General features: G+C 48.8%; 1 protein-coding gene across 1 annotated transcript in view; it reads right to left on the bottom strand.

Annotated features, from left to right (window-relative positions):
* Positions 1-26,755, bottom strand: part of DNAH8 (dynein axonemal heavy chain 8) — a 9,979,189-nt gene that overhangs the window by 3,925,792 nt on the left and 6,026,642 nt on the right. The window contains exon 47 of the mRNA XM_069236651.1: positions 22,513-22,685. Within this exon, the coding sequence (XP_069092752.1) occupies positions 22,513-22,685 (173 nt within the window). The remainder of the gene's footprint in view (positions 1-22,512; positions 22,686-26,755) is intronic.

The raw sequence follows: 26,755 nt of genomic DNA, 5'->3' as shown, positions 1-26,755 counted from the left end.
ACTCACTACAAGCCAGTCCAGCCTCCTACAATAGGTCAATCTGCCCCCAAGGGGGGCAGAAACCACTAGGCACCAGTGATGTTTTTTTAGTGTCGTCACGCAAGGGGAGCGACCTTGTAGGCAAGGGTCGCTCCCCGGGGTGGGGGTGGGGGGGGGAAATTTATTTTAGGCCATTTCTGCCCCCCCTGGGGGCAGATCGGCCTATTGGTATTAGGCCGATCTGCCCCCAGGGGGGCAGAAACATATAGGCGCCAGGGCAAATTGTTTTTTTGTGTTTTTTTTTTTGTTTGTTTGTTTTTTAGAGATGGGGAGTGACCCATTAGGCAAGGGTCACTCCCCTGGGGGGCAAATTGTATTTAGACCATTTCTGCCCCCCTTGGGGGCAGATTGGCCGATTGTAGGTCAATCTGCCCCCAAGGGGGGCAGAAACCACTAGGCACCAGGGATCTTGTTTTTTGCGCCGTCACGCAAGGGGAGCGACCTTGTAGGCAAGGGTCGCTCCCGGGGGGCGGGGGGTTTGGGGGGTTGGGGGACAAATTTATTTTAGGCCATTTCTCCCCCCCTGGGGCCGGCTGAGCTAGAGGCCAAAATCCACAGGTAGGCACTGTTTTCTATGAAAAAAATTGATGTGTCCACGTTGTGTTTTGGGCCATTTCCTCTCGCGGGCGCTATGCCTACCCACACAAGTGAGGTATCATTTTTATCGGGAGACTTGGGGGAACGCTAGGTGGAAGGAAATATGTGGCTCCTCTCATATTCCAGAACTTTCTGTCACCGAAATGTGAGGAAAACGTGTTTTTTTAGCCAAATTTTAAAGTTTTCAAAGGATTCTGGGTAACAGAACCTGGTCAGAGCCCCACAATTCACCCCATCTCGGATTCCCCTGGGTTTCTAGTTTTCAAAAATGTGCTGGTTTGCTAGGTTTCCCCCGGTGCCGGCGGGCGCTAGGCCTACCCACACAAGTGAGGTAAAATTTTTATCGGGGACTTGGGGGAACGCTGGGTGGAAGGAAATTTGTGGCTCCTCTCAGATTCCAAAACTTTCTGTCACCGAAATGTGAGGAAAATGTGTTTTTTTAGCCAAATGTTGAAGTTTGCAAAGGATTCTGGGTAACAGAACCTGGTCAAAGCCCCACAAGTCACCCCATCTTGGATTCCCCTAGGTCTCTAGTTTTCAAAAATGCACAGGTTTGGTAGGTTTCCCTAGGTGCCGGCTGAGCTAGAGGCCAAAATCTACAGGTAGGCACTTAGCAAAAAACAGCTCTGTTTTCTGTGATGTGTCTACATTGTGTTTTGGGGCATATCCTGTCGCGGGCGCTAGGCCTACCCACACAAGTGAGATACCATTTTTATCGGGAGTCTTGGGGAAACGCTGGGTGGAAGGAAATTTGTGGCTCCTCTCAGATTCCAGAACTTTCTGTCACCGAAATGTGAGGAAAATATGTTTTTTTAGCCAAATATTGAGGTTTGCAAAGGATTCTGGGTAACAGAACCTGGTCAGAGCCCCACAAGTCACCCCATCATGGATTCCCCTAGGTCTCTAGTTTTCACAAATGCACAGGTTTGGTAGGTTTCCCTAGGTGCCGACTGAGCTAGAGGCCAAAATCTACAGGTAGGCACTTTGCAAAAAACAGCTCTGTTTTCTGTCATAAAATGGGATGTGCCCACTTTGTGTTTTGGGACATTTCCTGTCGCGAGCGCTAGTACTACCCACACAAGTGAGGTATCATTTTTATCGGGAGACTTGGGCGAACGCTGGGTGGAAGGAAATTTGTGGCTCCTCTCAGATTCCAGAACTTTCTGTCACCAAAATGTGTGGAAAATGTGTTTTTTTTAGCCAAAATTTGAGGTTTGCAAAGGATTCTGGGTAACAGAACCTGGTCAGAGCCCCACAAGTCACCCCATCTTGGATTCCCCTAGGTCTCTAGTTTTCAAAAATGCACAGGTTTGGTAGGTGTCCCAAGGTGCCGGCTGAGCTAGAGGCCAAAATCTACAGGTAGGCACTTTGCAAAAAACAGCTCTGTTTTCTGTGATGTGTCCACGTTGTGTTTTGGGGCATATCCTGTCGCGGGCGCTAGGTCTACCCACACAAGTGAGGTATCATTTTTATCAGGAGACTTGGGGGAACATAGAATAGCAAAACAAGTGTTATTGCCCCTTGTCTTTCTCTACCTTTTTCCCTTCCAAATGTAAGACAGTGTGTAAAAAAGACGTCTATTTGAGAAATGCCCTGTAATTCACATGCTAGTATGGGCACCCCGGAATTCAGAGATGTGCAAAGAACCACTGCTCCTTAACACCTTATCTTGTGCCCATTTTGGAAATACAAAGGTTTTCTTGATAGCTATTTTTTACTATTTATATTTCAGCAAATGAATTGCTGTATACCCGGTATAGAATGAAAACCCACTGCAGGGTGCAGGTCATTTATTGGCTCTGGGTACCTAGAGTTCTTGATGAACCTACAAGCCCTATATATCCTCGCAACCAGAAGAGTCCGGCAGACGTAACAGTATATTGCTTTCGAAAATCTGACATTGCAGGAAAAAGTTACAGAGTAAAACGTAGAGAAAAATTGATGTTTTTTTCACCTCAATTTCAATATCTTTCTTTTTCAGTTGTTATTTTCTGTAGGAAACCCTTGTAGGATCTACAAAAATTACCCCTTGCTGAATTCAGAATTTTGTCTACTTTTCAGAAATGTTGCGGTTTCTGAGATCCAGCATTGGTTTCATGCCCATTTCTGTCACTGACTGGAAGGAGGCTGAAAGCACAAAAAATCGTAAAAATGGGGTATGTTCCAGTAAAATGCCAAAATTGTGTTGAAAAATTGGGTTTTCTGATTCAAGTCTGCCTGTTTCTGAAAGCTGGGAAGCTGGTGATTTTAGCACCGCAAACCCTTTGTTGATGCCCTTTTCAGGGAAAAAACCACAAGCCTTCTTCTGCAGCCCCTTTTTCCCATTTTTTTTAAAAAAAACTTAATTTTCACTGTATTTTGTCTAATTTCTTGGCCTCCTTCTGGGTAACCCACAAAGTCTGGGTACCTCTAGAATCCCTAGGATGTTGTAAAAAAAGGACGCAAATTTGGCTTGGCTAGCGTATGTGGACAAAAAGTTATGAGGGCCAAAGCGCGAACTGCCCCAAATAGCCAAAAAAAGGCTCGGCACAGGAGGGGGAACAGGCCTGGCAGCGAAGGGGTTAAAAATGTACAAAATATATATATATTTATTGTTACGGGGTTTGGGTGAGGGGTTATGTATGGGGTATGTTTATAAAAAATAAAGAAAAAAAAGGAAAAATCTGGTAACAATTTACCAAATATATATATATATTTGTTTAGGATACAGGTTAAGTTAGTATATGTGTAGCCTTAGTTTATGTTGTCCTACTCGTATCATGTCTCTTAAGGGGGTGGGGGGACAATGTTTAGTGTGTGGTATTAAATGTTTAAGATAAGTTTAGATTAGGATAGATAGCTGCAGGGGTAAGTTTAGATAAGTTAGTATGTTAGTTTAGTGTAGGATAGTGTCTAGGTTAGGTTTTAATAAGGTGTTGTTTTAATGTTTCAATAAATCCTGCTAGTTTTAGACAATTAGGTCTTCATGTTGATTGAGTGTCTGGGTGTTCTCATGTGTGCACTGGCCAAGTTAGAGGAATGCCTTAGGGTATGCTTTTTGTATTGATTTATATGTATGACTATATGTATCCCCTATGACAAAGGAGGTGTCAGATTGGCTGCAATATGACACCAACTACTCAAAACATTTGTCATCCCCAGTTCCTGACATTCACATTGTGTATGTATACGGAATCTTTGACAGGTAAGTATGGAACTTCAGCTGTCATCGCTGAGGTCTGTCAGAAATGATCTTGTAAAGTTTGGCACATATTACTAAACTTATTTGGGGTATGTATCCTGGCACACTGACATCTTCCTGTCACTGATCAAATTTGCCTCTTCTGTTCCACACATATTAATTGTACTGGTGCTCTCATAAGGGAAAACTCCAGACACTTTGTTCTGACCCATACATGCCATATGTCAACTTGCATGGATATCTGTTGTAGGAAAGTGCCCTTGTTAGTATGGTTACCCACCCCCCACTTTTTGCCTGACATTGATGCCAACGTGACTGAGAGTGTGCTGGGATCTTGGTAACCAGGCTCCAGCACCACTGTTCTTTCCCTAAAACTGTACCATTGTTCTCACAATTGGTACACCTCTGGCACACAGTTAAGTTGATTGTAAAAGGTACCCATAGTACCAAGGGCCCTGTGACCAGGGAAGGTCCCCAAGGGCTGTAACATGTATTATGGCACCCTGGGGGACACCCCACTAAGCACATGCACGCCTTTGCAACTTGTGTGTGCTGGTGGAGATAAAAAGTCAAAGTCAACATGGCACCCCTCTCAGGGTGCCATGCCCACAAACCACTGCCTGTGGCATAGGTAAGTTAGCCCTCTAGCAGGGCTTACAGCCCTAAGGCAGGGTGCACTATACCACAGGTAAGAGCATAGCTACATGAGCAATATGCCCCTACAGTGTCTAATTCCATTCTTAGACATTGTAAGTGCAGTGTGGCCATATTGAGTATATGGGCAGGAAGTTTGTCATTACAAACTCCACAGCTCCATATGGCTTCACTGAATACTGTGATGTTTAGTATTAAACTTCTCAGCACAATTAACCCACGCTGATGCCAGTGTTGGATTTATTAAAAAATGTACCCGAAGGGCATGTTAGAGATGCCCCCTGCATGTTAGCCAAACTGCTAGTGCAGGACTGACCGGTCTGTGCCAGCTTGCCAATTTCAGACAAGTTTCTGACCACATGGGGTGAGAGCCTTTGTTCTTTCTCTGGCCAGAAACAAAGCCTGCACTGGGTGGATGTGCTTCACACCTCCTCACTGCAGGAAATGTAACACCTAGTGGTAAGCCTCAAAGGCTCAGGCCTCTTATTTCATTGCCCTCAGCTAGTGGAGATGCCTTCCCCCAGACAAAGCCCCGGCGGGAAAATTAGGGAAAATATGGAGTAACTACCTCAGTTGGGACCACCCCTAAGGCGTCCAGTGCTGAGTTGACCCGCTCCTTGCAAAATCCTCCATCTTAGTTTGGAGGACAAGGACCAATAGGGTTAGGTCTGTGCTCCCCTCCCCAAAGGGAGTGGACACAGGCAGGGTGTAGCCACCCTCAGGGACAGTAGCCATTGGGTACTGCCCTCTGACCCCTGTTACACCCCTAAATCCAGGATTTAAGGGCTCTGCTGAACCCAGTTCATCAGATTCCTGACTACCTCACAGTAAGAAAGATAGAGGACTGCTAAGCTGACCCCGAGCAGAGAAGACAGAAGACGCAAACTGACTTGGCCACAGCCCTACCAGCTTGTCTCCAGCTTTAAGTACAAATATCTGGTAGAGACATATTCTAGTTGCAGGTTCCTTACCTTTGAATTTCCTCAGGCGTCAGACTAGATCTGGAGATTTTTCTTTGAGCAGTACCTCTGCGCGCCGTCAGGTGGAGTCAGTCGACTCCGCGGGCATCGTTGGCGTCATGCTCGCCGTAATGAAGTTGCAGTCGTATATAGGCGCCACCCTGTTGCGCTGACGTCAGTTTCTTTTCACGACTTTCCACACCAGTAACGCGGAGCCATGAAGAACACTGAGAGTGGTGCACCAAAACTAGGGCCCTTAAGGGAAAGTTCCATCCCTAGAAATCAGTTCGCAGTGCAGGTAGGATGGACGGGCCGGTAAGGAATATGCAACTAGAATATGTCTCTACCAAATATTTTGTTACCAAAGGTAAGTAACTTGTACATCTGATAGAGACTTCTAGTTGCAGATTCCTTACCTTTCAATAGATACCCGAGCAATACCATTCCCGGTGGTGGGCTGCGAATCAAGATCACATCAAAAAATCTGTGGACCGAACAGCCAAAGTAAGCGTCCCTTCTGACCTGATTGTCCATGCATTGTGTTTGGTAAAAGTGTGCAGAGCTGCCCACGTTGCTGCCTGACAAATATCCAGTAGTAGCTCTGGTGGAGTGAGCTTGCAAACCTTCGGGAGGTTGCTTTTTAGCAAGAGCCCTTTTTTGGGCCCGGGCGGTGGAGTCTCTCCTCTTCATGAGAGGGATGTGGGGGTGCAAAAAAGATAGGCAAGGTGATGGACTGTCCGACATGGAAGGGTGTCACTACCTTAGGTAGAAAAGAAGCCCTCATGCGAAGCACTACTTTGTCAGGATGTATGACAAGAAAAGGTGGCTTAGATGACAGAGCCTGGAGTTCACTAACTCTGCGGGCAGAAGTAATGGCAACTAAAAAGCCAGTCTTTATAGTTAAGAGCCTTAGACGACAGTTGTGAAGTGGTTCAAACGGGGTACACTTAAGGTATGTTAAGACCAGGTTGAGATCCCATTGGGGCATGATGAATGGGATAGGAGGAAATAGATGAGTGAGGCCTTTAAGAAACCTCCCAACTATGGGAGATTTAAATAAGGAAGGCTGATCTGGTAACCTCAAAAAGGCAGAGATAGCAGAGAGATATCCCTTAAGAATGCCCAAGGTGGAACCCTGCCGGGCAGGGGAAAGAATAAAGAGAAGAACTTGAGAAAGAGGAGCAGATAGAGGATGAACAGAAATGTCGATGAACCATGCCACAAATTTCTTCCAATTACAGGCATATACAGTTTTGGTTGAGGGATGCCTGGCTGCCAAGATAATGCCACAGACTTCAGGTGGCAGGTCAAAAGACTTCAACTGTCGCTGTTCAATCTCCACGCATGAAGCCGCAGAGTTGACGGGTGGAGGAGCCTCTCCTGCTGCTGCGACAGAAGATCCTCCCGAAGGGGCAGTCTGACCGGAGGAACTATAGCCATGTTCATGAGCTCGGGATACCAGACTCTTCGTGCCCAGTCCAGAGCCACCAGTATTACTTGGGCCTGGTCTTGCCCGATCTTCTTCAGAACTCTGGGCAGAAGTGGTATAGGCGGAAAGGCATACAAGAGGCCTGAATTCCACTAGCGACAAAAAGCATTACAGAGCGAGTGCCGCCTTGGAAACTCCAAAGCGCAAAACAGCTGACATTGCGCGTTCTCTACAGAGGCAAACAAGTCTAACCAAGGTTCTCCCCACCACAGGAAGAGACCTTGCGCCGGATGGAGACGCAATTCATGATCAACCACGCATAGTCGGCTGAGTTTGTCTGCTCTGGCATTCAAGGAGCCTGCCAGGTGTTGAACCAGGAAATGCCCTGATGTTCCAGCCATGTCCAGAGGCTTTGTTGCAATGCCACATGGCGGTGGTGTTGTCTGTGAACACCTGCACTGTTTTCCCCTTGAGGGAGGGAAGAAATGCTTTCAATGCTAGTCGAATCTATCGGAGCTCCAAATGATTGATATGGAGCCCGGTTTCTGCCAGAGACCCGATGCCTCTTATCTCTGCCTCTCCCATGTGGCCGCCACCTTCCAGGAGTGAAGCATCTGTCATGACCATAAGATCTGGTTGGGAAAAGGAGGGATCTGCCCATGATCCAATCCTGATTTGTTAACCATCACTGCAGGTCTCTCACAGTTCCTCCCGAGATCTGGACCTTGTCGGAGAGATTCCTCTGATGCTGCACCCACTGGAACTTCAGGTTCCACTGCAGAGTCCGCATATGCCACCTGGCATTTTGAACCAGCAGGATGCAGGAGGCCATGAGGCCTGGCAGCCTCAGAGTCATTCTCACTGAAATCCAGGACAGAGGCTGAAACATCGGTATCATAGCCGAAATATCGCTTTCCGGGAGGATATGCCAGAAACTGCAGTGTATCCAGAACAGCTCGGATGAAAGAGAGCGTCTGAGAAGGAGTCAGGTGTGACTTCGGCACGTTGATAGTGAACCCCAGCGAATGCAAACATTTTGCCGTAGTCTGGAGATGGGGGACGACTGTATGGGGCGAGTTCCCCTTCAACAGTCAATTGTTGAGGTAGGGGAAGACTGGGACGCCTAAACTGCGCAGATGAGCTGCCACCACTACCATCACCTTCGTGAACACCTGAGGGGCAATGGTAAGGCCAAAGGGGAGCATGGTAAACTGAAAGTGCTCGTGACCTACCACGAATCATAGGTAACGTCAGTGGGACGGCAAGATGGGAATGTGGAAGTATGCGTCTTGCAAGTCCAACGCTACCATCCAGTCTCTGGGATCCAGGGCAGATAGGACCTGAGCCAATATCAACATTTTGAACTTCTCCTTTTTGTTTTGAGGAAGAGATTGAGGGACCAAAGATCTACTATTGGCCGAAGACCTTTGTCCTTTTTATGGAACCAGAAAGTAGCAGGAATAGCAACCACGACCTACTTCTGGCAACAGAACCCTCTCTATAGCTCCTTTGGCCAAAAGGGCTTGGACTTCCTTGCGAAGAAGCACCATAGGATCCTCCGATATCCGAGTGTATGAAGGTGGCATGGCTGGAGGAGATGTCTCGAAGGGGAGGGAGTAGCCCCTTGGGACAATTTGGAGGACCCACCTGTCCGAGGTAATGGATTGCCATTGGGGCAGGTGATAGCGTATCCTGCCACCCACTGGCTCCTGATGTACCCGCAGACTAGGAAGGCTTGGAGGCTGAAGAGGGGGTGGGGTGGACTGGGTGACCTGGTGGCTCCCTGCTCCCCAGGGGCGTGGGATCCCGCATCTGCGCAGGGGCTGTACAGCATGCACGGGTCAGTGGCCAGGGGGTAAAGGATGCGGTTGGGTGCCCCTTCCGTAGCCACGAAAGGGGCAAAAGGCAGACTGCTGGGGTCTAGGTGGGGCGCAAGGCCAAGGGACCAGGCTGTGGCTTGGGAATCCTTAAAGCGCTCAAGCGCCGAGCCCTCCGAAGAGACGTGTGCCATCAAAGGGCATGTCCATCAAGGATTGGTGGACATCCCTTGAAAAGCCAGATGTTCTCAGCCAGGTGTGGCGTCTCAGTGCCACCACAGTTGCAACCAATCTGCCTAGAGAGACAGTTGTATCCAGTCCACAATGAATCATGAACTTCACTACATCCCTCGCATCTGTTATGACTTGGGAAAGGATAGTCCGGGCCTCCTCAGGAACTCGAGGCAGCACTTGCGCGACTGAATCCCAGAGAGTATGGGAATAGCGGCCCAAAAGGCATGCGGTGTTCACGGACCGCAGAACTAGACTGTTGGAAGAAAACAACTTCGTCCCCAAATTATCTAGTCTTTTTGATTCCCTATCTGAAGGTGCGGCAGGGAATGCGCCAGATGAAGAGGAAGCTTTCAGGCGTGGAATGTTGGGTGGGGAATTTTGGGTCTGTCTGCGCAGGCCGATGGCGGCGGACAATCGTCCTATTCACAGGAGCCCCTGTGCTGGGTCTGGACCAAGTACTCAAAAGGACGTCTGTCAGTGCCTCATTAAAGGGAAGAAGGGGTTCGGAAGAGGAAGAGCCCGGCTGAAGCATGTCGGTTAGGATATTATGCCTAACCTCCACAGAATATAGCTCAAGGTCCAGGACCTCAGCTGCCCTTCTCACCACCATGGAATAAGAAGCACCCTCTGTAGCCCGCTAGGAGGAGAGAGCATGCCAGTGTCAAGGAACGTGTCTAGACCACTGGCATCACCCAAATCCTGCACCCAGTCTATTTGGGGGTCAAGCTGGTATTCTAAAGGGTCCAGCATCCCCTCCATACTCTCCCCATATCCATACCCACAAGAATAAGGGTCTGGATCAACCCTGGGCCCAGGAGAGCCCATGGAGAACGTAATCGGCATCGATCGACGTTGTTCCGGTTCTGGGTCGTCGGGTATGAGGATGGGATCAATGTTGTTTGTTGGCTCAACCGACATCGGGAGCGTCAACGTCTGACCCGATGCCAGGGAAGGTCACTGTGGCACGACGGGTGTCAGGACGGATCCGTGCTTGGATCTGGAGGGGCCCTCCAGAGTCGTGGCCGAAGCCAAAGGCTTTGAAACCAAGGGAACCCTAACCGATTCACCTGTGCCCGAAGGCGCCGAAGGTGGGTCGGACTGCCCAAAAATGAGGCGCATGGCCTCGTAAAATTCCTTACGTTGGGTGGGGGTGGCTCCGGCTCTCGGAAAGTCGGGGAAGCGCAGAGCCGACCCAGATGAAAGCTCCGTTGACGGAGGCCTTGAGCGTTGACGCTCTTCCTGCGTCGTATCATCCGATCGACGGGGTGAAGTCGAAGAATGCTTGTCCTTCGACTTCTTCTTTTTGTGACCCGAATGTCCCGATGACTTGGAGGACGAGAAGTGGTGGTGACTCTGCAGCCGATCTCGAGACCTTCCTTTCGAATGGGACCGTGAGCACTGCGGAGTCGAGTGTCTGGCCACCATGAGCTTTAGGGACCGCTCCCTCAAAGCCTTCGAGTTCATAGCCCGACACTCAGAGCAAGACTTCGGGTCGTGATCGCACTCCAGGCACCAAAGACACACGAGGTGCGGATCTGTCACCAACATATTTCGGTGACAGGAGTCGCAGGGCTTGAATCCGGTCTTGCTGGACATCCCTCGATGCATCCATGAAGTCATCAAAAACTTCGACAAAAGTATCGTCGTTGTCAAAAAATGACTGAGATAGCTCTATCCGGATCTGCGCGTAGGCTGGTGCGGAAAGAACAGAACTGACGTCAGTGCGCCGGGGTGGTGCCTATATACGACCACAACGTCATCACGACAAGCACGGCGCCAACGACGCCCGCAGAGTCGACCGACGTCATCTGACGGCATGCAGAGGTACTGCTCGAAGAAAAATATCCAGATCCAGTCTGACGATTGGGGAAATTCAAAGGTAAGAAATCTGCAACTAGAAGTCTCTATCAGATAAGCCCTGCAAAAAGAAGGCAATGCATCCTGCAGGACCAGCAACCTCCGAAAAGCCTCTGGAGGACTGTCTGTGCACCAGAGGACCAACAGCTCCCATGAACAGCGCCCTGTCCAAGAAGAAACTCCATCAAAGAACTTCAGAGCCCCCCCAGGATCTGAGAGTCCTGTCCACTCTGCACCTGACGCCCACTGCTCGTGTCCAGGTTGCCCAACCGACTGGAGCTTGTCCCCAGGTGATTCTGAGCAAGTGCCCACCCTGGGTTGACCCTTCCCGTCCACCACGACAACGCCTGCAGGCTGAATCTGGAGGACCCCTGTGACCGCGACAGAACCAGACAAATATTCCAGACGCCAAAAGGTATCCCTGCACCATCAGCCGTCTAGCCTTGGGGAATCCGACCTTCAGTGCAGCAGCGTCCAGCAGTCAGGCCCTCTCCTTGTCCAGCCTTTGGTTTCCCGGAACCGACCCTCTGGACTTCACCTGCAGCATCTTTGTGGCCCCTGGGGTCCCCTTATAAGAAAGCATTGGGAGCCCGAGGCTGTGTTTGCATCCTGCACCCACCCGTCCCCGCACTGCTGAGGGTGCGTGTTTGGTGCTGACCTGTGCCCCCCCGGTGCTCCTCTAAACCCCCCAGGTCTGCCCTATGAAGACCTGAGTACTTAACTGCAAGCAGGCCTGATTCCGAGTGCCCCCAGTCTCCATAGGAGCCCATGTTAAACCAACCTCAACTTGGTCCTCTGCACCCGGCCGGCCACATATTGCTGGTGGTGGGTGTTTGGGTTTAACTTGAACCCCAGCCTGTGGACATCCTAACCCCCAGAGACTGGAACTGTAAGTCTTGTACTTACCTTCAACTCATACTAACTTTTCTCCCCCCCAGAATTGTTTCTGAAAAATGCACTGTCAACTTTTAAAACAGATTATTGCTATTTATTCATAAACCGTCTAACTTGGTATTGATACATGTAGGAGGCTGGCCTGGTTTGTGGTGGGTACCTTGGGTACGTACACCTTATACCAGGTCCAGTTATCCCTTATTAGTGAAATGAAGTAGTGTTCTAGCAGCTTAGGGTGATAGAGGTAGCTATAGCGGAGCAGCTTAGGCTGAACTAGGAGACATGCAAAGCTCCTGCAATACCACTTATAGTTACTTAGCATTTATACACAAGTAAAGACAATACTCAGTGTTACCAAAAATAAAGGTATTTATTTGGGTGACACAGTACCAAAAATATCTTAGAGGCAATACTCCTTCTGGAGGTAAGTATTATACACAATATATACACTAGACACCAAAATAAGGTAAGTAATTAATCATACGATAGTGCAAACAATAGGAAATGCTATAAAATGCAATGGGAGAAAATAAGTCTAGGGGCAACACAAACCATATACTAAGAAAGTGGAATGCGAATCACAAATTCCCCCCTAGACAAGTGTACTGTGTGCAGAATCGCTTGGAAAATAAGAATACAGTAAAGGTAAGTAAATTACCCTACCCCAGAGTCCAGAAAACCAGGAGTAAAGTACTGCAAGTTTCCTTAGGACAAACTTCACCTCGTGATTTGGATTTTGCAGCAGCCAACCAAGTCTGCAAAGAACAACTGCTGGATTCCTGGGCCTGAAGACCTGCAAAGGAAGGGACCAACTCCAGAAGTCGAAAGAAGCTCCAGGAAGGCCAGGAGCCCCGTCCAACCCAGAAGAGGGTGCAAAAGAAGAGTCACCGGTTAGTCGAAGACTGCAGAAATGCACCCTAGGAAGATGCCAGTGGGTTCCTGCATGATGCAAAAGATGTCCCACGGCATGAAGATCGTTGCAGACGTGATTTCGGGTTGGAAGATGCCAACAAGCCTTGGCTATGACAAAAGTCTGTTTTGTGTCAAAATGGTGCTGGATGGACCCAGAAGGGCCCTGGGGGCCTCAACTCTGTGTGAGGAGTAAGAAGGGACTCTAAGCACTTTAGAGAGACCTCAGGATGCCAGCCAGCAGCCCGGGAGGTCCCAGGACACGGGGACAAAGGAGGTGCAAGACGCAGTTGATGCAGCACAACAAAGGAAGGTCCCACGCCGCGGAGAACAACTCAACAAGTTGAGCGTCGCAGGATGGAGTGCTGGGGACCTGGCCCAGGCTGTGCATGAAGGAATTTTGCAAATAGTGCATAGAGGCCTCAGGAGGTGAAGAAGACGCAGTACACAGGGGTACCGTCGCTCTCTGGGAAGGTCTTACCTCCTCCAAATTGCTTCAGCAGGACCTCAGCACAGTCTATGTCGATCATGTCCACCCTCTATGTCCTTAGGAGCACGCTCGTCGCTGTGTGAGGAGTCCAAGGGTACCGGTCGTCGTCTTGGAATGTGCCTGCTGGAGCAGGGGAGTGACTCCGTCACCCCACGGGAGATTTCTTCAGTCCTTCTGGAGCAGGATGAAGACAGGGAGTCCTCAGAGTGTGCACACCGTGGAAGCTGTTGCAGTTGCTGACTTGGAGCTGAGGTTGCTGAAGAAAAGTATCTCTTGTGGATACTTTGTTGCAGTTACAGCATTTCTTGGAGCAGGCTGAGGTTGATCCTAGGTCAGGGGATGCTAAAGTTGTTGCAGAGGATTCCTAAAGGAAACTTGCAAGCATAATCTGAAGAGAACCCACAGGAGAGACCCTAAATAGCCCTGAGAGGGGGACTGGCTACCTTATCAGGTACGGACCTATCAGGAGGGGTCTCTGACTTCACCTGCTGGCCACTCAGAGGCCTCCAGAGTGCCAAAACACCTTGCAAAGCAAAATGGCTGAAGTCTGGGACACACTGGAGGAGCTCTGCGCATCACCCCTAGGGTGGTGATGGACAGGGGAGTGGTCACTCCCCTTTCCTTTGTCCAGTTTCGCGCCAGAGCAGGGGAAAAGAGGTCCCTGAACCAGTGTAGACTGGTTTATGCAAGAAGAGCACTATCTGTGACCTTCAAAGCATTTCCAGAGGCCGGGGGAGGCTACCCCTCCCCAGCCTGTAACACCTGTTTCCGAAGGGAGAGGGTGTAATACCCTGCTCTCAGAGGAAATGCTTTGTTCTGCCTTCCTGGGACAGGGCTGCCCAGACCCCAGGGGGTCAGAACCCTGTCTGTGAGGTGACAGCAGTTGTAGCTGCAGTGCAAGCTTTAGAGAGATGGTTTGGCAGTACTGGGGGTCCATGGTGGAGCCCCCAGGATGCATGGAATTGGCTCACCAAGAGTGACCCTCTCCCTGACCTCTTCTCCACCACTGAAGCTGATGGCTTAGTGGAGGGAGTTGTGTTAGCAGACTGCCTTACTGCTGAGCAGAAAGACAACTGCATAAATCTCCTAGATCAGTTCTCTGACCTCTTCTCACTGATTCTAGGTGCAACTACCTGGTGTGAGCATACAATTGACACTGGAGACAGTTTACCATTCAAAAGTAAAATTTATAGATAGCCTGACCATGCCAGAGACTGTATTAAACAAGGGGTACAAACAATGTTGGATCTGGGAGTGATTGAACCTTCTGAAAGCCCCTGGGCCAGCCCAGTGGTGCTTGTCCCCAAACCTCATAGTAAAAATGGTAAAAAGGAAATGAGGTTTTGTGTTGACTATAGAGGTCTCAATCAAGTAACCAAAACTGATGCTCACCCTATACCCAGGGCAGATGAGCTGATAGATGCACTGGCTTCTGCCAAGTATCTAAGCACTTTTGATCTAACTGCAGGGTATTGGCAGATTAAGTTGTCAGAAGATGCTAAACCTAAAACAGCATTTTCAACCATTGGAGGGCACTAACAGTTCACTGGGATACCCTTTGGATTGAAAAATGCACCTGCCACTTTGCAGAGGTTAGTGAATACAGTCCTCCAAGGATTGGAAGCCTTTAGTGCAGCATATCTACATGATATAGCTGTCTTTAGCTCCACCTGGGATGATCACCTGGTCTACCTATGGAACGTTTTGGAGGCCCTGCTAAAGGCAGGCCTCACTATCAAGGCCTTAGAGTGACAGATAGGTACTCACTTTGTTGTTCAGACAGACCACAAACCTCTGTTATGGCTTAAACAAATGAAAGGTGAAAACCCTAAATTGTTGAGGTGGTCCATCTACCTACAGGGAGTGGACTATACAGTGGAACATAGACCTGGAAGTACCCACTCCAATGCGGATGGAATCTCCAGATATTTCCACTTAGACAATGAAGACTCATCTGGGTATGGTTAGCCTTATTGTCCCTCGTTTGGGGGAAGGGAGGGTTGTGTAGGAAAGTACCATTTTGCCTGTCATGTTACCCCCATTTCTACATGCATGTCAGTTTGTTTTTGCCTGTCTCACTGGGATCCTGCTAGCCAGGTCCCCAGTGTTCATAGTGTGTGGCCTGAATGTGTATACCTGTGTAGTGACTAACTGTGTCACTGAGGCTCTGCTAATCAGAACCTCAGTGCTTATGCTCTTTCTGCCTTTAAATTTGTCACTATAGGCTAGTGACCACTTTTTCCAATTTTAATTGGCACACTGGAACACCCTTATAATTCCCTAGTATATGGTACCTAGGTACCCAGGGCATTGGGGTTCCAGGAGATCCCTATGGGCTGCAGCATTTCTTCTGTCACCCATAGGGAGCTCAGACAAATCTTTACACAGGTCTGCCACTGCAGCCTGAGTGAAATAACGCACATGTTATTTCACAGCCATTTTCACTGCAGTTAAGTACCTTATAAGTCACCTATATGTCTAACCTTCACTTCCAAAAGGTTAGGTGCAAAGTTACTAAGTGTGGGGGCACCCTTGCACTAGCAAAGGTGCCCCCACATAGGTCAGGGCCATTTCCCCAGACTTTGTGAGTGCGGGGACACCATTACATGCGTACACTACATATAGGTCAATATAACCTATATGTAGCTTCACAATGTTAACCCCGAACATGGCCATGCAACATGTCTAGGATCATGGAATTGTCCCCCCATGCCAAATCTGGTATTGGGGAGCCAATTCCATGCATTCCCGGGGCTCGACTATGGACCCCGGGTACTGCCAAACCAGCTCTCTGGGGTTTTCTCTGCAGCTACAGCTGCTGCCATCCTACAGACAGGGTTCTGCCCTCCTCAGGTCTGGGCAGCCCAGTCCCAGGAAGGCAGGGAAAAGGATTTTCTCTGAGAGAGGGTGTTACACCCTCTCCCTTTGGAAATAGGTGTTAAAGGCTGGGGAGGGGTAGCCTCTCCCAGCCTCTGGAAATGATTTGAAGGGCACAGATGGTGCCCTCCTTGCATAAGCCAGTCTACACCGGATTAGGGACCGGCCAGTCCCTGCTATGGCACGAGACTAGACAAAGGAAAGGGGAGTGACCACTCCCCTGTCCATCACCACCCCAGGGATGGTGCCCAGAGCTCCTCCAGTGTGTCTCAGACCTCTGCCATCTTGAATCCAGAGGTGTGAGGGCACTCTGGGGGCCTTTGAGTGGCCAGTACCAGCAGGTGACTTTGGAGACCCCTCCTGATAGGTGCTTACCTGACTAGGTGGCCACTCCTCCTCCGAGGAATATTTAGGGTCTCTCCAGTGGGCTTTTCCTCAGATAACGACTTGCAAGAATTCACCAGAATTCCTCTGCACCTCTCTCTTCGACTTCTGCCAAGGATCAACCGCTGACTGCTCCAGGACACCTGCAAAACTGCAACAAAGTAGCAAGAAGACTACCAGCGTCATTGTAGCGCCTAATCCTGTCGGCTTTCTCAACTGTTTTCTGGTGGTGCATGCTTTGGGGGCTGCCTGCCTTCATCCTGCACTGGAAGCCACGAAGAAATCTCCTGTGGGTCGACAGAACCTTCCCCCTGCTTCAGCAGGCACCAAACCTCAGCGTCACTGTAGGAAAGTACCATCTTGCCTGGCATGTTACCCCCATTTTTCACTGTATATATGTTGTTTTAGTTGTATGTGTCACTGGGACCCTGTTCACCAGGGCCCCAGTGCTCATAAGTGTGCCTGAATGTGTTACCTGTGTAGTGACTAACTGTCTCACTGAGGCTCTGCTAATCAGAACCTCAGTGGTTATGCTCTCTCATTTCTTTCCAAATTGTCACTAACAGGCTAGTGACTATTTTTACCAATTTACATTGGCTTACTGGAACACCCTTATAATTCCCTAGTATATGGTACTGAGGTACCCAGGGTATTGGGGTTCCAGGAGATCCCTATGGGCTGCAGCATTTCTTTTGCCACCCATAGGGAGCTCTGACAATTCTTACACAGGCCTGCCACTGCAGCCTGAGTGAAATAACGTCCACGTTATTTCACAGCCATTTTACACTGCACTTAAGTAACTTATAAGTCACCTATATGTCTAACCTTTACCTGGTAAAGGTTAGGTGCAAAGTTACTTAGTGTGAGGGCACCCTGGCACTAGCCAAGGTGCCCCCACATTGTTCAGGGCCAATTCCCCGGACTTTGTGAGTGCGGGACACCATTACACGCGTGCACTACATATAGGTCACTACCTATATGTAGCTTCACAATGGTAACTCCGAATATGGCCATGTAACATGTCTATGATCATGGAATTGCCCCCTCTATACCATCCTGGCATAGTTGGCACAATCCCATGATCCCAGTGGTCTGTAGCACAGACCCTGGTACTGCCAAACTGCCCTTCCTAGGGTTTCACTGCAGCTGCTGCTGCTGCCAACCCCTCAGACAGGCATCTGCCCTCCTGGGGTCCAGCCAGGCCTGGCCCAGGATGGCAGAACAAAGGACTTCCTCTGAGAGAGGGTGTTACACCCTCTCCCTTTGGAAAATGGTGTGAAGGCAGGGGAGGAGTAGCCTCCCCCAGCCTCTGGAAATGGTTTCTTGGACACAGATGTGCCCAATTCTGCATAAGCCAATCTACACCGGTTCAGGGGACCCCTTAGCCCTGCTCTGGCGCGAAACTGGACAAAGGAAAGGGGAGTGACCACTCCCCTGACCCGCACCTCCCCTGGGAGGTGTCCAGAGCTCCTCCAGTGTGCGCCAGACCTCTGCCATCTTGGAAACAGAGGTGCTGCTGGCACCCTGGACTGCTCTGAGTGGCCAGTGCCACCAGGTGATGTCAGAGACTCCTTCTGATAGGCTCCTTCAGGTGTTAGTAGCCTATCCTCTCTCCTAGGTAGCCAAACCCTCTTTTCTGGCTATTTAGGGTCTCTGTCTCTGGGGAAACTTTAGATAACGAATGCAAGAGCTCAGCCGAGTTCCTCTGCATCTCTCTCTTCACCTTCTGCCAAGGAATCGACTGCTGACCGCGCTGGAAGCCTGCAAAACTGCAACATAGTAGCAAAGACGACTACTGCAACTCTGTAACGCTGATCCTGCCGCCTTCTCGACTGTTTCCTGGTGGTGCATGCTGTGGGGGTAGTCTGCCTCCTCTCTGCACTAGAAGCTCCAAAGAAATCTCCCGTGGGTCGACGGAATCTTCCCCCTGCAACCGCAGGCACCAAAAAGCTGCATTACCGGTCCCTTGGGTCTCCTCTCAGCACGATGAGCGAGGTCCCTCGAATCCAGAAACTCTGTCCAAGTGACTCCCACAGTCCAGTGACTCTTCAGTCCAAGTTTGGTGGAGGTAAGTCCTTGCCTCACCTCGCTAGACTGCATTGCTGGGAACCGCAACTTTTGCAGCTACTCCGGCCCCTGTGCACTTCCGGCGGAAATCCATTGTGCACAGCCAAGCCTGGGTCCACGGCACTCTAAAATGCATTGCACAACTTTCTAAGTTGGTCTCCGGCGACGTGGGACTCCTTTGTGTAACTTCGGGTGAGCACCGTTTCACGCATCCTTGTAGTGCCTGTTTCTGGCACTTCTCCGGGTGCTGCCTGCTGCTAAGAGGACTCCTTGTCTTGCTCGACGTCCCCTCTACCTCCTGGTCCAATTTGCGACCTCCTGGTCTCTCCTGGGCCACAGCAGCGTCCAAAAACGCTAACCTTACGATTTGCAGCTAGCAAGGCTTGTTGGCGTTCTTTCAGCGGAAAAACACTTCTGCACGACTCTACAAGGCGAGAGTAATCCGTCCTCCAAAGGGGAAGTCTCTAGCCTTTTGCGTTCCTGCAGAAATTGCAGCTTCTTCTGTCCAGTAGAAGCTTCTTTGCACCCGCAGCTGGCATTTCCTGGGCATCTGCCCATCTCCGACTTGCTTGTGACTTTTGGACTTGGTCCCCTTGTTCCACAGGTACCCCAGATTGGAAATCCAGCGTTGTTGCATTGTTGGTTTGTGTCTTTCCTGCATTATTCCTCTAACACGACTTCTTTGTCCTTAGGGGACCTTTAGTGCACTTTGCACTCACTTTTCAGGGTCTTGGGGAGGGTTATTTTTCTAACTCTCACTATTTTCTAATAGTCCCAGCGACCCTCTACAAGGTCACATAGGTTTGGGGTCCATTCGTGGTTCGCATTCCACTTTTTGAGTATATGGTTTGTGTTGCCCCTATCCCTATGTTTCCCCATTGCATCCTATTGTAACTATACATTGTTTGCACTGTTTTCTAAGACTATACTGCATATTTTTGCTATAGTGTATATATATCTTGTGTATATTTCCTATCCTCTCACTGAGGGTACACTCTAAGATACTTTGGCATATTGTCATAAAAATAAAGTACCTTTATTTTTAGTATAACTGTGTATTGTGTTTTCTTATGATATTGTGCATATGACACTAAGTGGTACTGTAGTAGCTTCACACGTCTCCTAGTTCAGCCTAAGCTGCTCTGCTAAGCTACCATTATCTATCAGCCTAAGCTGCTAGACACCCTATACACTAATAAGGGATAACTGGGCCTGGTGCAAGGTGCAAGTACCCCTTGGTACTCACTACAAGCCAGTCCAGCCTCCTACAGTCACCGGTCCTCTGGGTCCCCTCTGATCCTGACGGCATAGCCCCTGGAACACAGGTGGTGGACCCAAGTGACCCAGACTGTCCAATGGTCCAACTGTCCAAATTTGGAGGAGGTAAGTCCTTGCCTCCCCTCTCCAGACAGTAATCCTGTGCACCGTGTGAACTGTAGCTACCAGAGCTTCTGTGTACATTTCCACAGAATCCTGCATCTACAGCCAAGCCTAGGTCCCCAGCACTCTGTCCTGCGATGCTCAGCTCTCTGAGTTGATCTCCGGTGTCGTGGGACCCTCTTTTGCAGTGTTGAGAAGACCGCCGTGTTCAGGCTTCTTGAACCCGTGCTCAAGGACTTCTGCAGGTACTACCTTCTTGTGCGTGGGCTCTCTACGTTGCTGAGGGTCCCCTCTGTCTCCTCTCCCAATTGGTGACATCCTGGTCCTTCATGGGCCCGGGCAGCACCCTTTTTCTTCAACCATGACTCTTGCAGCTAGCAAAATAACTGTGCGTCCTCCAGCACGCCGTGTGACATCTTCTGCATGAAGGAGAAGTTCCTAGCACCTTTCGTTGTTGCAGAATCTTCAGCTTCTTCCATCCAGAGGCAGCCATTTTGCACCTTCATCCGGGGTTTAGTGGGCTCCTGCCCCCCCGGACACTTTTGTGACTCTTTGACTTGGTCCCCTTCCTTTTTAGGTCCTCATGTCCAGGAATCCATTTTCAGGGCTTTGCAGTCTGTTGTGGTCTTTGCAAAATCCTCTATCACGACTTTAGTGTGTTTCTGGGGAATTACTAGTACTTTACTCCTAATTTCCAGGGTCTTGGTGTGGGGTATCTTGGACACCCTTAGTGTTTTCTTACACTCCCAGCGACTCTTTACACACTACACTAGCCTAGGGGTCCATTTGTGGTTCGCATTCCACTTTCTTAGTATATGGTTTGTGTTGCCCCTAGGCCTATTGCAGCCTAATGTATTCTACAGTGTTTGCATTAATTTCTGACTGTGTTACTTACCTGATTTTGGTTGGTGTGTATATTTTTTCTATTTTACTTACCTCCTAAGGGAGTATATCCTCTGAGATATTTTTGGCACATTGTCACTAAAATAAAGTACCTTTATTTTTGGTAACTCTGAGTATTATCTTTCTTATGGTATAGTACATATGAGATATAAGTGTTATAGTAGGAGCTTTGCATGTCTCCTAGTTCAGCCTAAGCTGTTTTGCTTTAGCTACCTCTATCAGCCTAAGCTGCTAGAACACCACTACTCTACTAATAAGGGATAACTGGACCTGGCACAAGGTGTAAGTACCATTGGTATCCACTACAAGCCAGGCCAGCCTCCTACAGCATGTCGCAGTGGTTAGCATAATTAGTTGTTTACGCTAATCATTCCTTAGCGCCATTGTGCGTCATTTTATAAATATGGTGCACAGATGACATTTGCTTACGGTAATTTTTTTGACGCACAACTACGCTAACGCATTTGTGCTTCATTTTTGTTAAATATGGGCCTAAGAGATTTCTTTCCGTAATTTTTTCAGCACTTTTAACTCCTGCTCAGAGCAGGCGTTTGAAAGGAGGCACACCATTGTTTTCACAAGGCTTCAATGGACTTTGCAAGATTAGTATAAACATTTTTAACGCTTATCCTGCAAAGCTCCGAAATAGCGTCACAATTCTGACGCTAGTTACCTAACTACCGCCATGTTGCGCTGTATCTTAGATACAGCGCACACATGCTGGTGTTTGGGGGGTGCTAAGGGGTACAAGAAAAGTGGCACTGCACTGGGTGCAGCACCACTTTTCTTTCTTAATGCAAGCCTTTAGTGTACTTGCTAGACAATACCTAAACATTAAGGGTAAGAATGGAAGAACTCACAATTAAAAAAAATATATATATAATGAAAATCAAAATAATGAAAAAAGGTAAAGGTTGTTTTGACCACAGAGGAAAAACATAATACCTCATAAATAATAGTCTCTCCACACTGTGTTTTCTCTAGAGAGCCGCAGCTAGTTTCTATACAGTAGGGCTGGGGTCAGGTTAACTAGCAGTAGAGATTTTGTCTGGTTAGGCAAAGTTGTGTTGAGACGTTTTACACATTTAGAATTATTAGGTTAACATCTCCAATGTAGTCTGCTCTTTATCTGGAACTACCGACACATTTGGCACTTTTCAGGAGGAAGAAGGCAAGCACGGCCAACTTTATGGCACTGAGTGGTGCAGCCGCACTGAACGCTGACCTAGGGCGGGGCACTGACCTTGGGGGCTGGGGAGTGGGGGAGTCTTTAGCAATAACTCATGATTTAAAACCACCTAATACAGAGTTCCTTGTTCGCTCGATTTCAGGCAGCAATAAAAATGTCAAGATAACTCTTGTGATTAATGTTCCTTCTAGAGAGATCGAGTTGTGACTGGCCATAGGGTAGTGCAGAGGGTTAATAAGCCTGCTGCAAAGAACAGATCTGTAATTTATGTGGATAGCTGAGTGGGTTAGTAAACTAGCCTTTACCAGTGATTTAAACAAATGAAGTATATGTGAGAAACGGGCTATGGAGAGATGGGGGGCACTTTTGCCAGGTGGTAGTGAGGGAATCTGAGGAGGAGGTCATAGGGACTGGGGCAGCCTGAAGGCAAGCTAAGCACTGGCAAAACCTACTAGGTTGCTACGTGGTTTCAGCGAGACAGATTTATTAAATTGTCATAATAAACTTTTGCTTAGTAAATTCATTCGCCGGCCCAGAGATAGCTCCAAAAACTGTAGACTTAGAAACTGGTGCATACATTATCAGCTGAGGAGTGGTAAGTACATACAAATATGATTAAGAATGAACGTAAGCTTTACGTTATATTTCTCACCTATCCGTTAAAGGAGTTATAACGAGACGATCTGTGCAGCCCAAAAATTCATTCTGATAGACGAAGGTAACATCTGTAATTGACACCCATACTAGATCCAGATCTTCTTTAAAATAGAATCTGCTCTGCTTCAACCACTCAAAGTCGGTAATTGATTTTATGTGCATTTTTACCTGTAAAAAGAGAACAGTAGACAATTCTGGAGTGAAGACTGTGGCGTCTTTCTGTTACTATAAAAAGTACCTGTATTATATAAAAATAGACAATTGCTTTGGGTGGCATGGACTGAACGATGCTAAGCATTGCCACTATCACACACATCCATGTCCTCTTGCAAACTTAGATATCAAAACTTGATTTATTTCTAATTTGACCTACAACAAAAATACACATTAGACAACCATCGTCATGCATACAATCAGTGTAAAAAGCTGTAAAATTGGCTAAGCATTGCCACCTAAGCCTCATATCCATACTAAGATATATCTACACTTCATCGTCCACTAACAGACCACAATAGACTCTCCCCACTGCTGAAAGAGTCTTTGTGCCACCTACGAATGGAGACACCTCTTGTGATCCACTAGACATCAATGGCTGACTTTCTCTGCCCTGGAATTCAGAGAACCTGCCAGGTATTGAACTACCAGGGTTATGCCCTGAAGTTTCAGCCATGTCGCGAAGCGCAGAGAGTCCTGAAAAAGGGTCTACGACCGCACCCCAACCTGTTTGTTTCAGTTCCACATAACCATGGTGTTGTCCGTGAACACCTACACTAATTTCCCCTTGACAAAGGGAATAAATGCTTTCAATGCTAGCCGGATTGCCCAGAGCTCCAGCAAAATGATGTGGAGCCCAGACCCCGCCGGAGACCAAAGTCCTCTCCCTGATGACCACCATATCCCAGGAGTGACGCATCTGTCACTACTCTCAGATCTGGTTGGGGAAGGGAGAGTAGTCCACCTTTGACCCAATCGTGGTTTGTGAGCCACCAGTGCAGGTCTTTTGCAGTTCCCTCCAAGATACAGACCATGTCAGAGAGATTTCCCTGATGTTGTGTCCAATGGAACTTCTGGTCCTACTGCAGAGCCTGCATATGCCATCTGGCATGTTTCACCAGCAGGATGTAGGAGGCCATGAGGCCCAGCACCTTCGGAGTCATTCTCACCAATATCCAGGATGGAGACTGAAACCTTGGTATCATAGCCTGAATATCCTAGACTCGCTGCTCGGGAGGATAAGTCCGAAACTGCACTGTGTCCTGAACAACTCCAGTTAAAGTGAGCACCTGAGAGTCAGGTATGACCCCCAGCAAATGCAGGAAACAACAGTGTGGTGTGATTCAATAGCCAGTTGTCAAGGTAGGGGAAGACAGAAACTCCTAACCTGCACAGATGAGCTGCGACTACCACCCAAGGGGCGCTGGTCCTAAGGTCTAGAATAGGACAAAGATATTTCTTCTTTTTGGGTATCAGAAAGTAGCAGGAATAACAACTGCTTCCTACTTCTGATATCGGGAATCTTTCTGTAGCTCCTTTGGCCAAGAGAGCTGTAACTTTCTCTGAGAGCAGAGCAGAGCAAAGTGATCCTCTGCCAGTCGTTCCTAAATAGGAGGTATAGGGGGAGGGAAAGATTGAAAGGAGAGGGAGTAGCCCCCATGAATGATCTGCAAGTCCCATTATGTTATGGACTGCCACTGGCGGAGATGATGTTGGATTTTCTGGGCGTCCAGGGTCGTGCAGAACCAAACTAGAAAGGCTTAGTGGCGGTCGAGTTCTAGCTGGCAGACCCTCAGGGTCTGAATGCACCACACCCAGGTTCTCGCATAGCTTGGGAAGCTAGTGCAGGGCACTACGAAAAAGGCTCCCATGCCGTCAGAGAACCACTCAGGGAGCTGTGCGTCACAGGATAGAGTGCTGGAGCTCCAAGATGCATGAAGATCTTGGAGGAAGGATGCCAACAAGCTTTGGCAGCTGCAAATGACGCAGTGCACTGGGGTACTGTCCTGCGTGGGGAGACAAGGGCTTACCTCCACCAAAGTTGGAAAGTTGGAAGAGAGGACCGTCAGGACCACTTCAGTCCACCACCTGTGATGCAGGATCCATGCAGCTCAGCAGGAGAGGGAATCCACGCAGCCGGTCATTGTCGCAGTTGGTGCCTGCAGAAGCAGGGGAGTGACTCCTTCAACCCAAGGGAGATTCCTTTGCTCTTCTGATGCAGGCTGAAGATTGGCTGTCCTTGGAGGATGCATGACTGGGGAAATGTTGCAGTTGCTGGTAGGAGCCGGAGTTAGAATGTTGCAGAAGGTGTCTTGCTTCTTTGTTGCAGCTTGTGGGGTCCTGAAGAGACCAGATGCAGTTTATTTGGTGAGAAGTTGAAGTGGCGGGTGCAGAGTATTCCTGCTGGACCCTTGCAATCTGAATCTGAGGAACCACCCAAAGGAGAGACCCTAAATAGCCCTGAAAGAGAGATTGGGCACCTAGCTGAGTAACTACCTATCAAGAGGGGGCTTTGACGTCACCTGCTCTGAGCACCACCCCTGGGGTGGTGATGGACAGGGGGGTGGTCACTCCCCTTTCCTTTGTCCATTTTCGCACCAGAGAAGGGACTGGGGTCCCTGAACTGGTGTAGACTAGTTTAAGCAAGGAGGACACCAAATGTGCCCTTCAAAGCATTTCCAGTGGCTTGGGGAGGCTACCCCTCCCAAGCCTGTAACACCTATTTCCAAAGGGAGAGGGTGTAACACCCCTCTCCCAAAGGAAATCCTTTGTTCTGCCTTCCTGGGCTCGAGCTTTTCAAGCAACAGGAGGGCAGAAACCTGTCTGGGAGGTGGCAGCAGCTTGGGCTGCCTGGAAACCCTCGAAAGGCTGAAATGCCAATACTGGGGGTTCTCTAAGGAGCCCCCAGAGTGTATGCAATCAAACAACCAATGCTTGCAAAAGCCCTAGGAAATGTGTTCGATATCAAATATGCCTATGTTTGGAGTTACCATTATGTAGCTGGACATAGGTAGTGACCTATGTCCATTACACGCGTAAAATGGCGTCCCCGCACTCACGAAGTCAGGGAAAATGGTCCTGAAGTTTGTGGAGGCACCTCTGCTAGTGCAGGGTTGCCCTCACACACAGGTACTTTGCACCCTGCCCTCTGGGATAGAAGGCCTGCCATAGGGGTGACTTATAAGTGACCTGATGTAGTAAAAAATGGCAGTGAACGGGTGCTTGCAATGGCAGTCCTGCAGAAGCCTTTGCATGGGCTCCCAATGGGTGGCAAAATGTATGCTGCACACCATAGGGATCCCCTTGAACCACAATGCCCTGGGTACCTAGGTACCATATACTAGGGACTTATAAGGGGGCACCAGTATGCCAATTGTGGGTGAGATACAGAGTTTTGGGAGAGAGAGCATAATCACTGGGGTCCTGGTTAGCAGGATCCCAGTGAACACAGTCAAGCACACTGACATCAGGCAGAAAAAGGGGGTAACCATGCCAAGAAAGAGGGTACTTTCCTACAACCTTCTCAGGCTTGATAGCAAAAAACATCTAGCCTTTGAATGCAAATTGGGCCTCTTCAAATAGATTTCAGTTAGCGCAAACTTGATACAAAGGTATTACAGCATTTTACATGAGCACCAGTTACATTACACAAGAACACATTAATTTTTAATAGAAAGGGGAGATTAAGCTATTTGCCCAGAATCACAGTATTTTGAGCCTGCACTGAGACTCAAAAAGTGTTCCCCAGCTCCAAAGTTGGCAGGTTTGGCCCTTACGCCACATCCTCTCCGTTAGGGTTCTTTGTCTAGTGCATGTTGGGGCATTCTGGGAATAACTCGTTTTGTTTTACATTGCGCTTGGTAATACAGGTTCTGCCATTTGATAGCGCTGCAAAGCAGGTGCCATTCTTAACAAAATCACTATAATTCATTTGCAGTTAAGCTGCCTCTCCTGTTATTCTCTTTGTATAAAGTCAATGTTTTTAAAAGTTAGGCTGGTATTGCCAATGTAGGGGAATGATTCCTTTGCCCCCTTGGGTGCCTTGGACATAACGGTTATGTCCTCGGCCACATCGCTCGTGTGCTGAGGACGTAACCGTTATGTCCTGCATCCGGCCCACAGGCGTAGCGCTAGTGCTCCCCCGTGGGCCTTCCACTCCCCTCCCCTGGGCAAGGATGGAAGGGAAATCGCTTCCCCTACAACTACGACCCCCCCAAGTGACGTCTGATGACGTTAGCCCGCGA

Source organism: Pleurodeles waltl, chromosome 5, assembly GCF_031143425.1.
Source record: "Pleurodeles waltl isolate 20211129_DDA chromosome 5, aPleWal1.hap1.20221129, whole genome shotgun sequence".
Classification (NCBI taxonomy): domain Eukaryota; kingdom Metazoa; phylum Chordata; class Amphibia; order Caudata; family Salamandridae; genus Pleurodeles; species Pleurodeles waltl.
The sequence above is the reverse complement of the archived record's forward strand: the minus strand, read 5'-3'. Positions and strand labels throughout refer to the sequence as shown.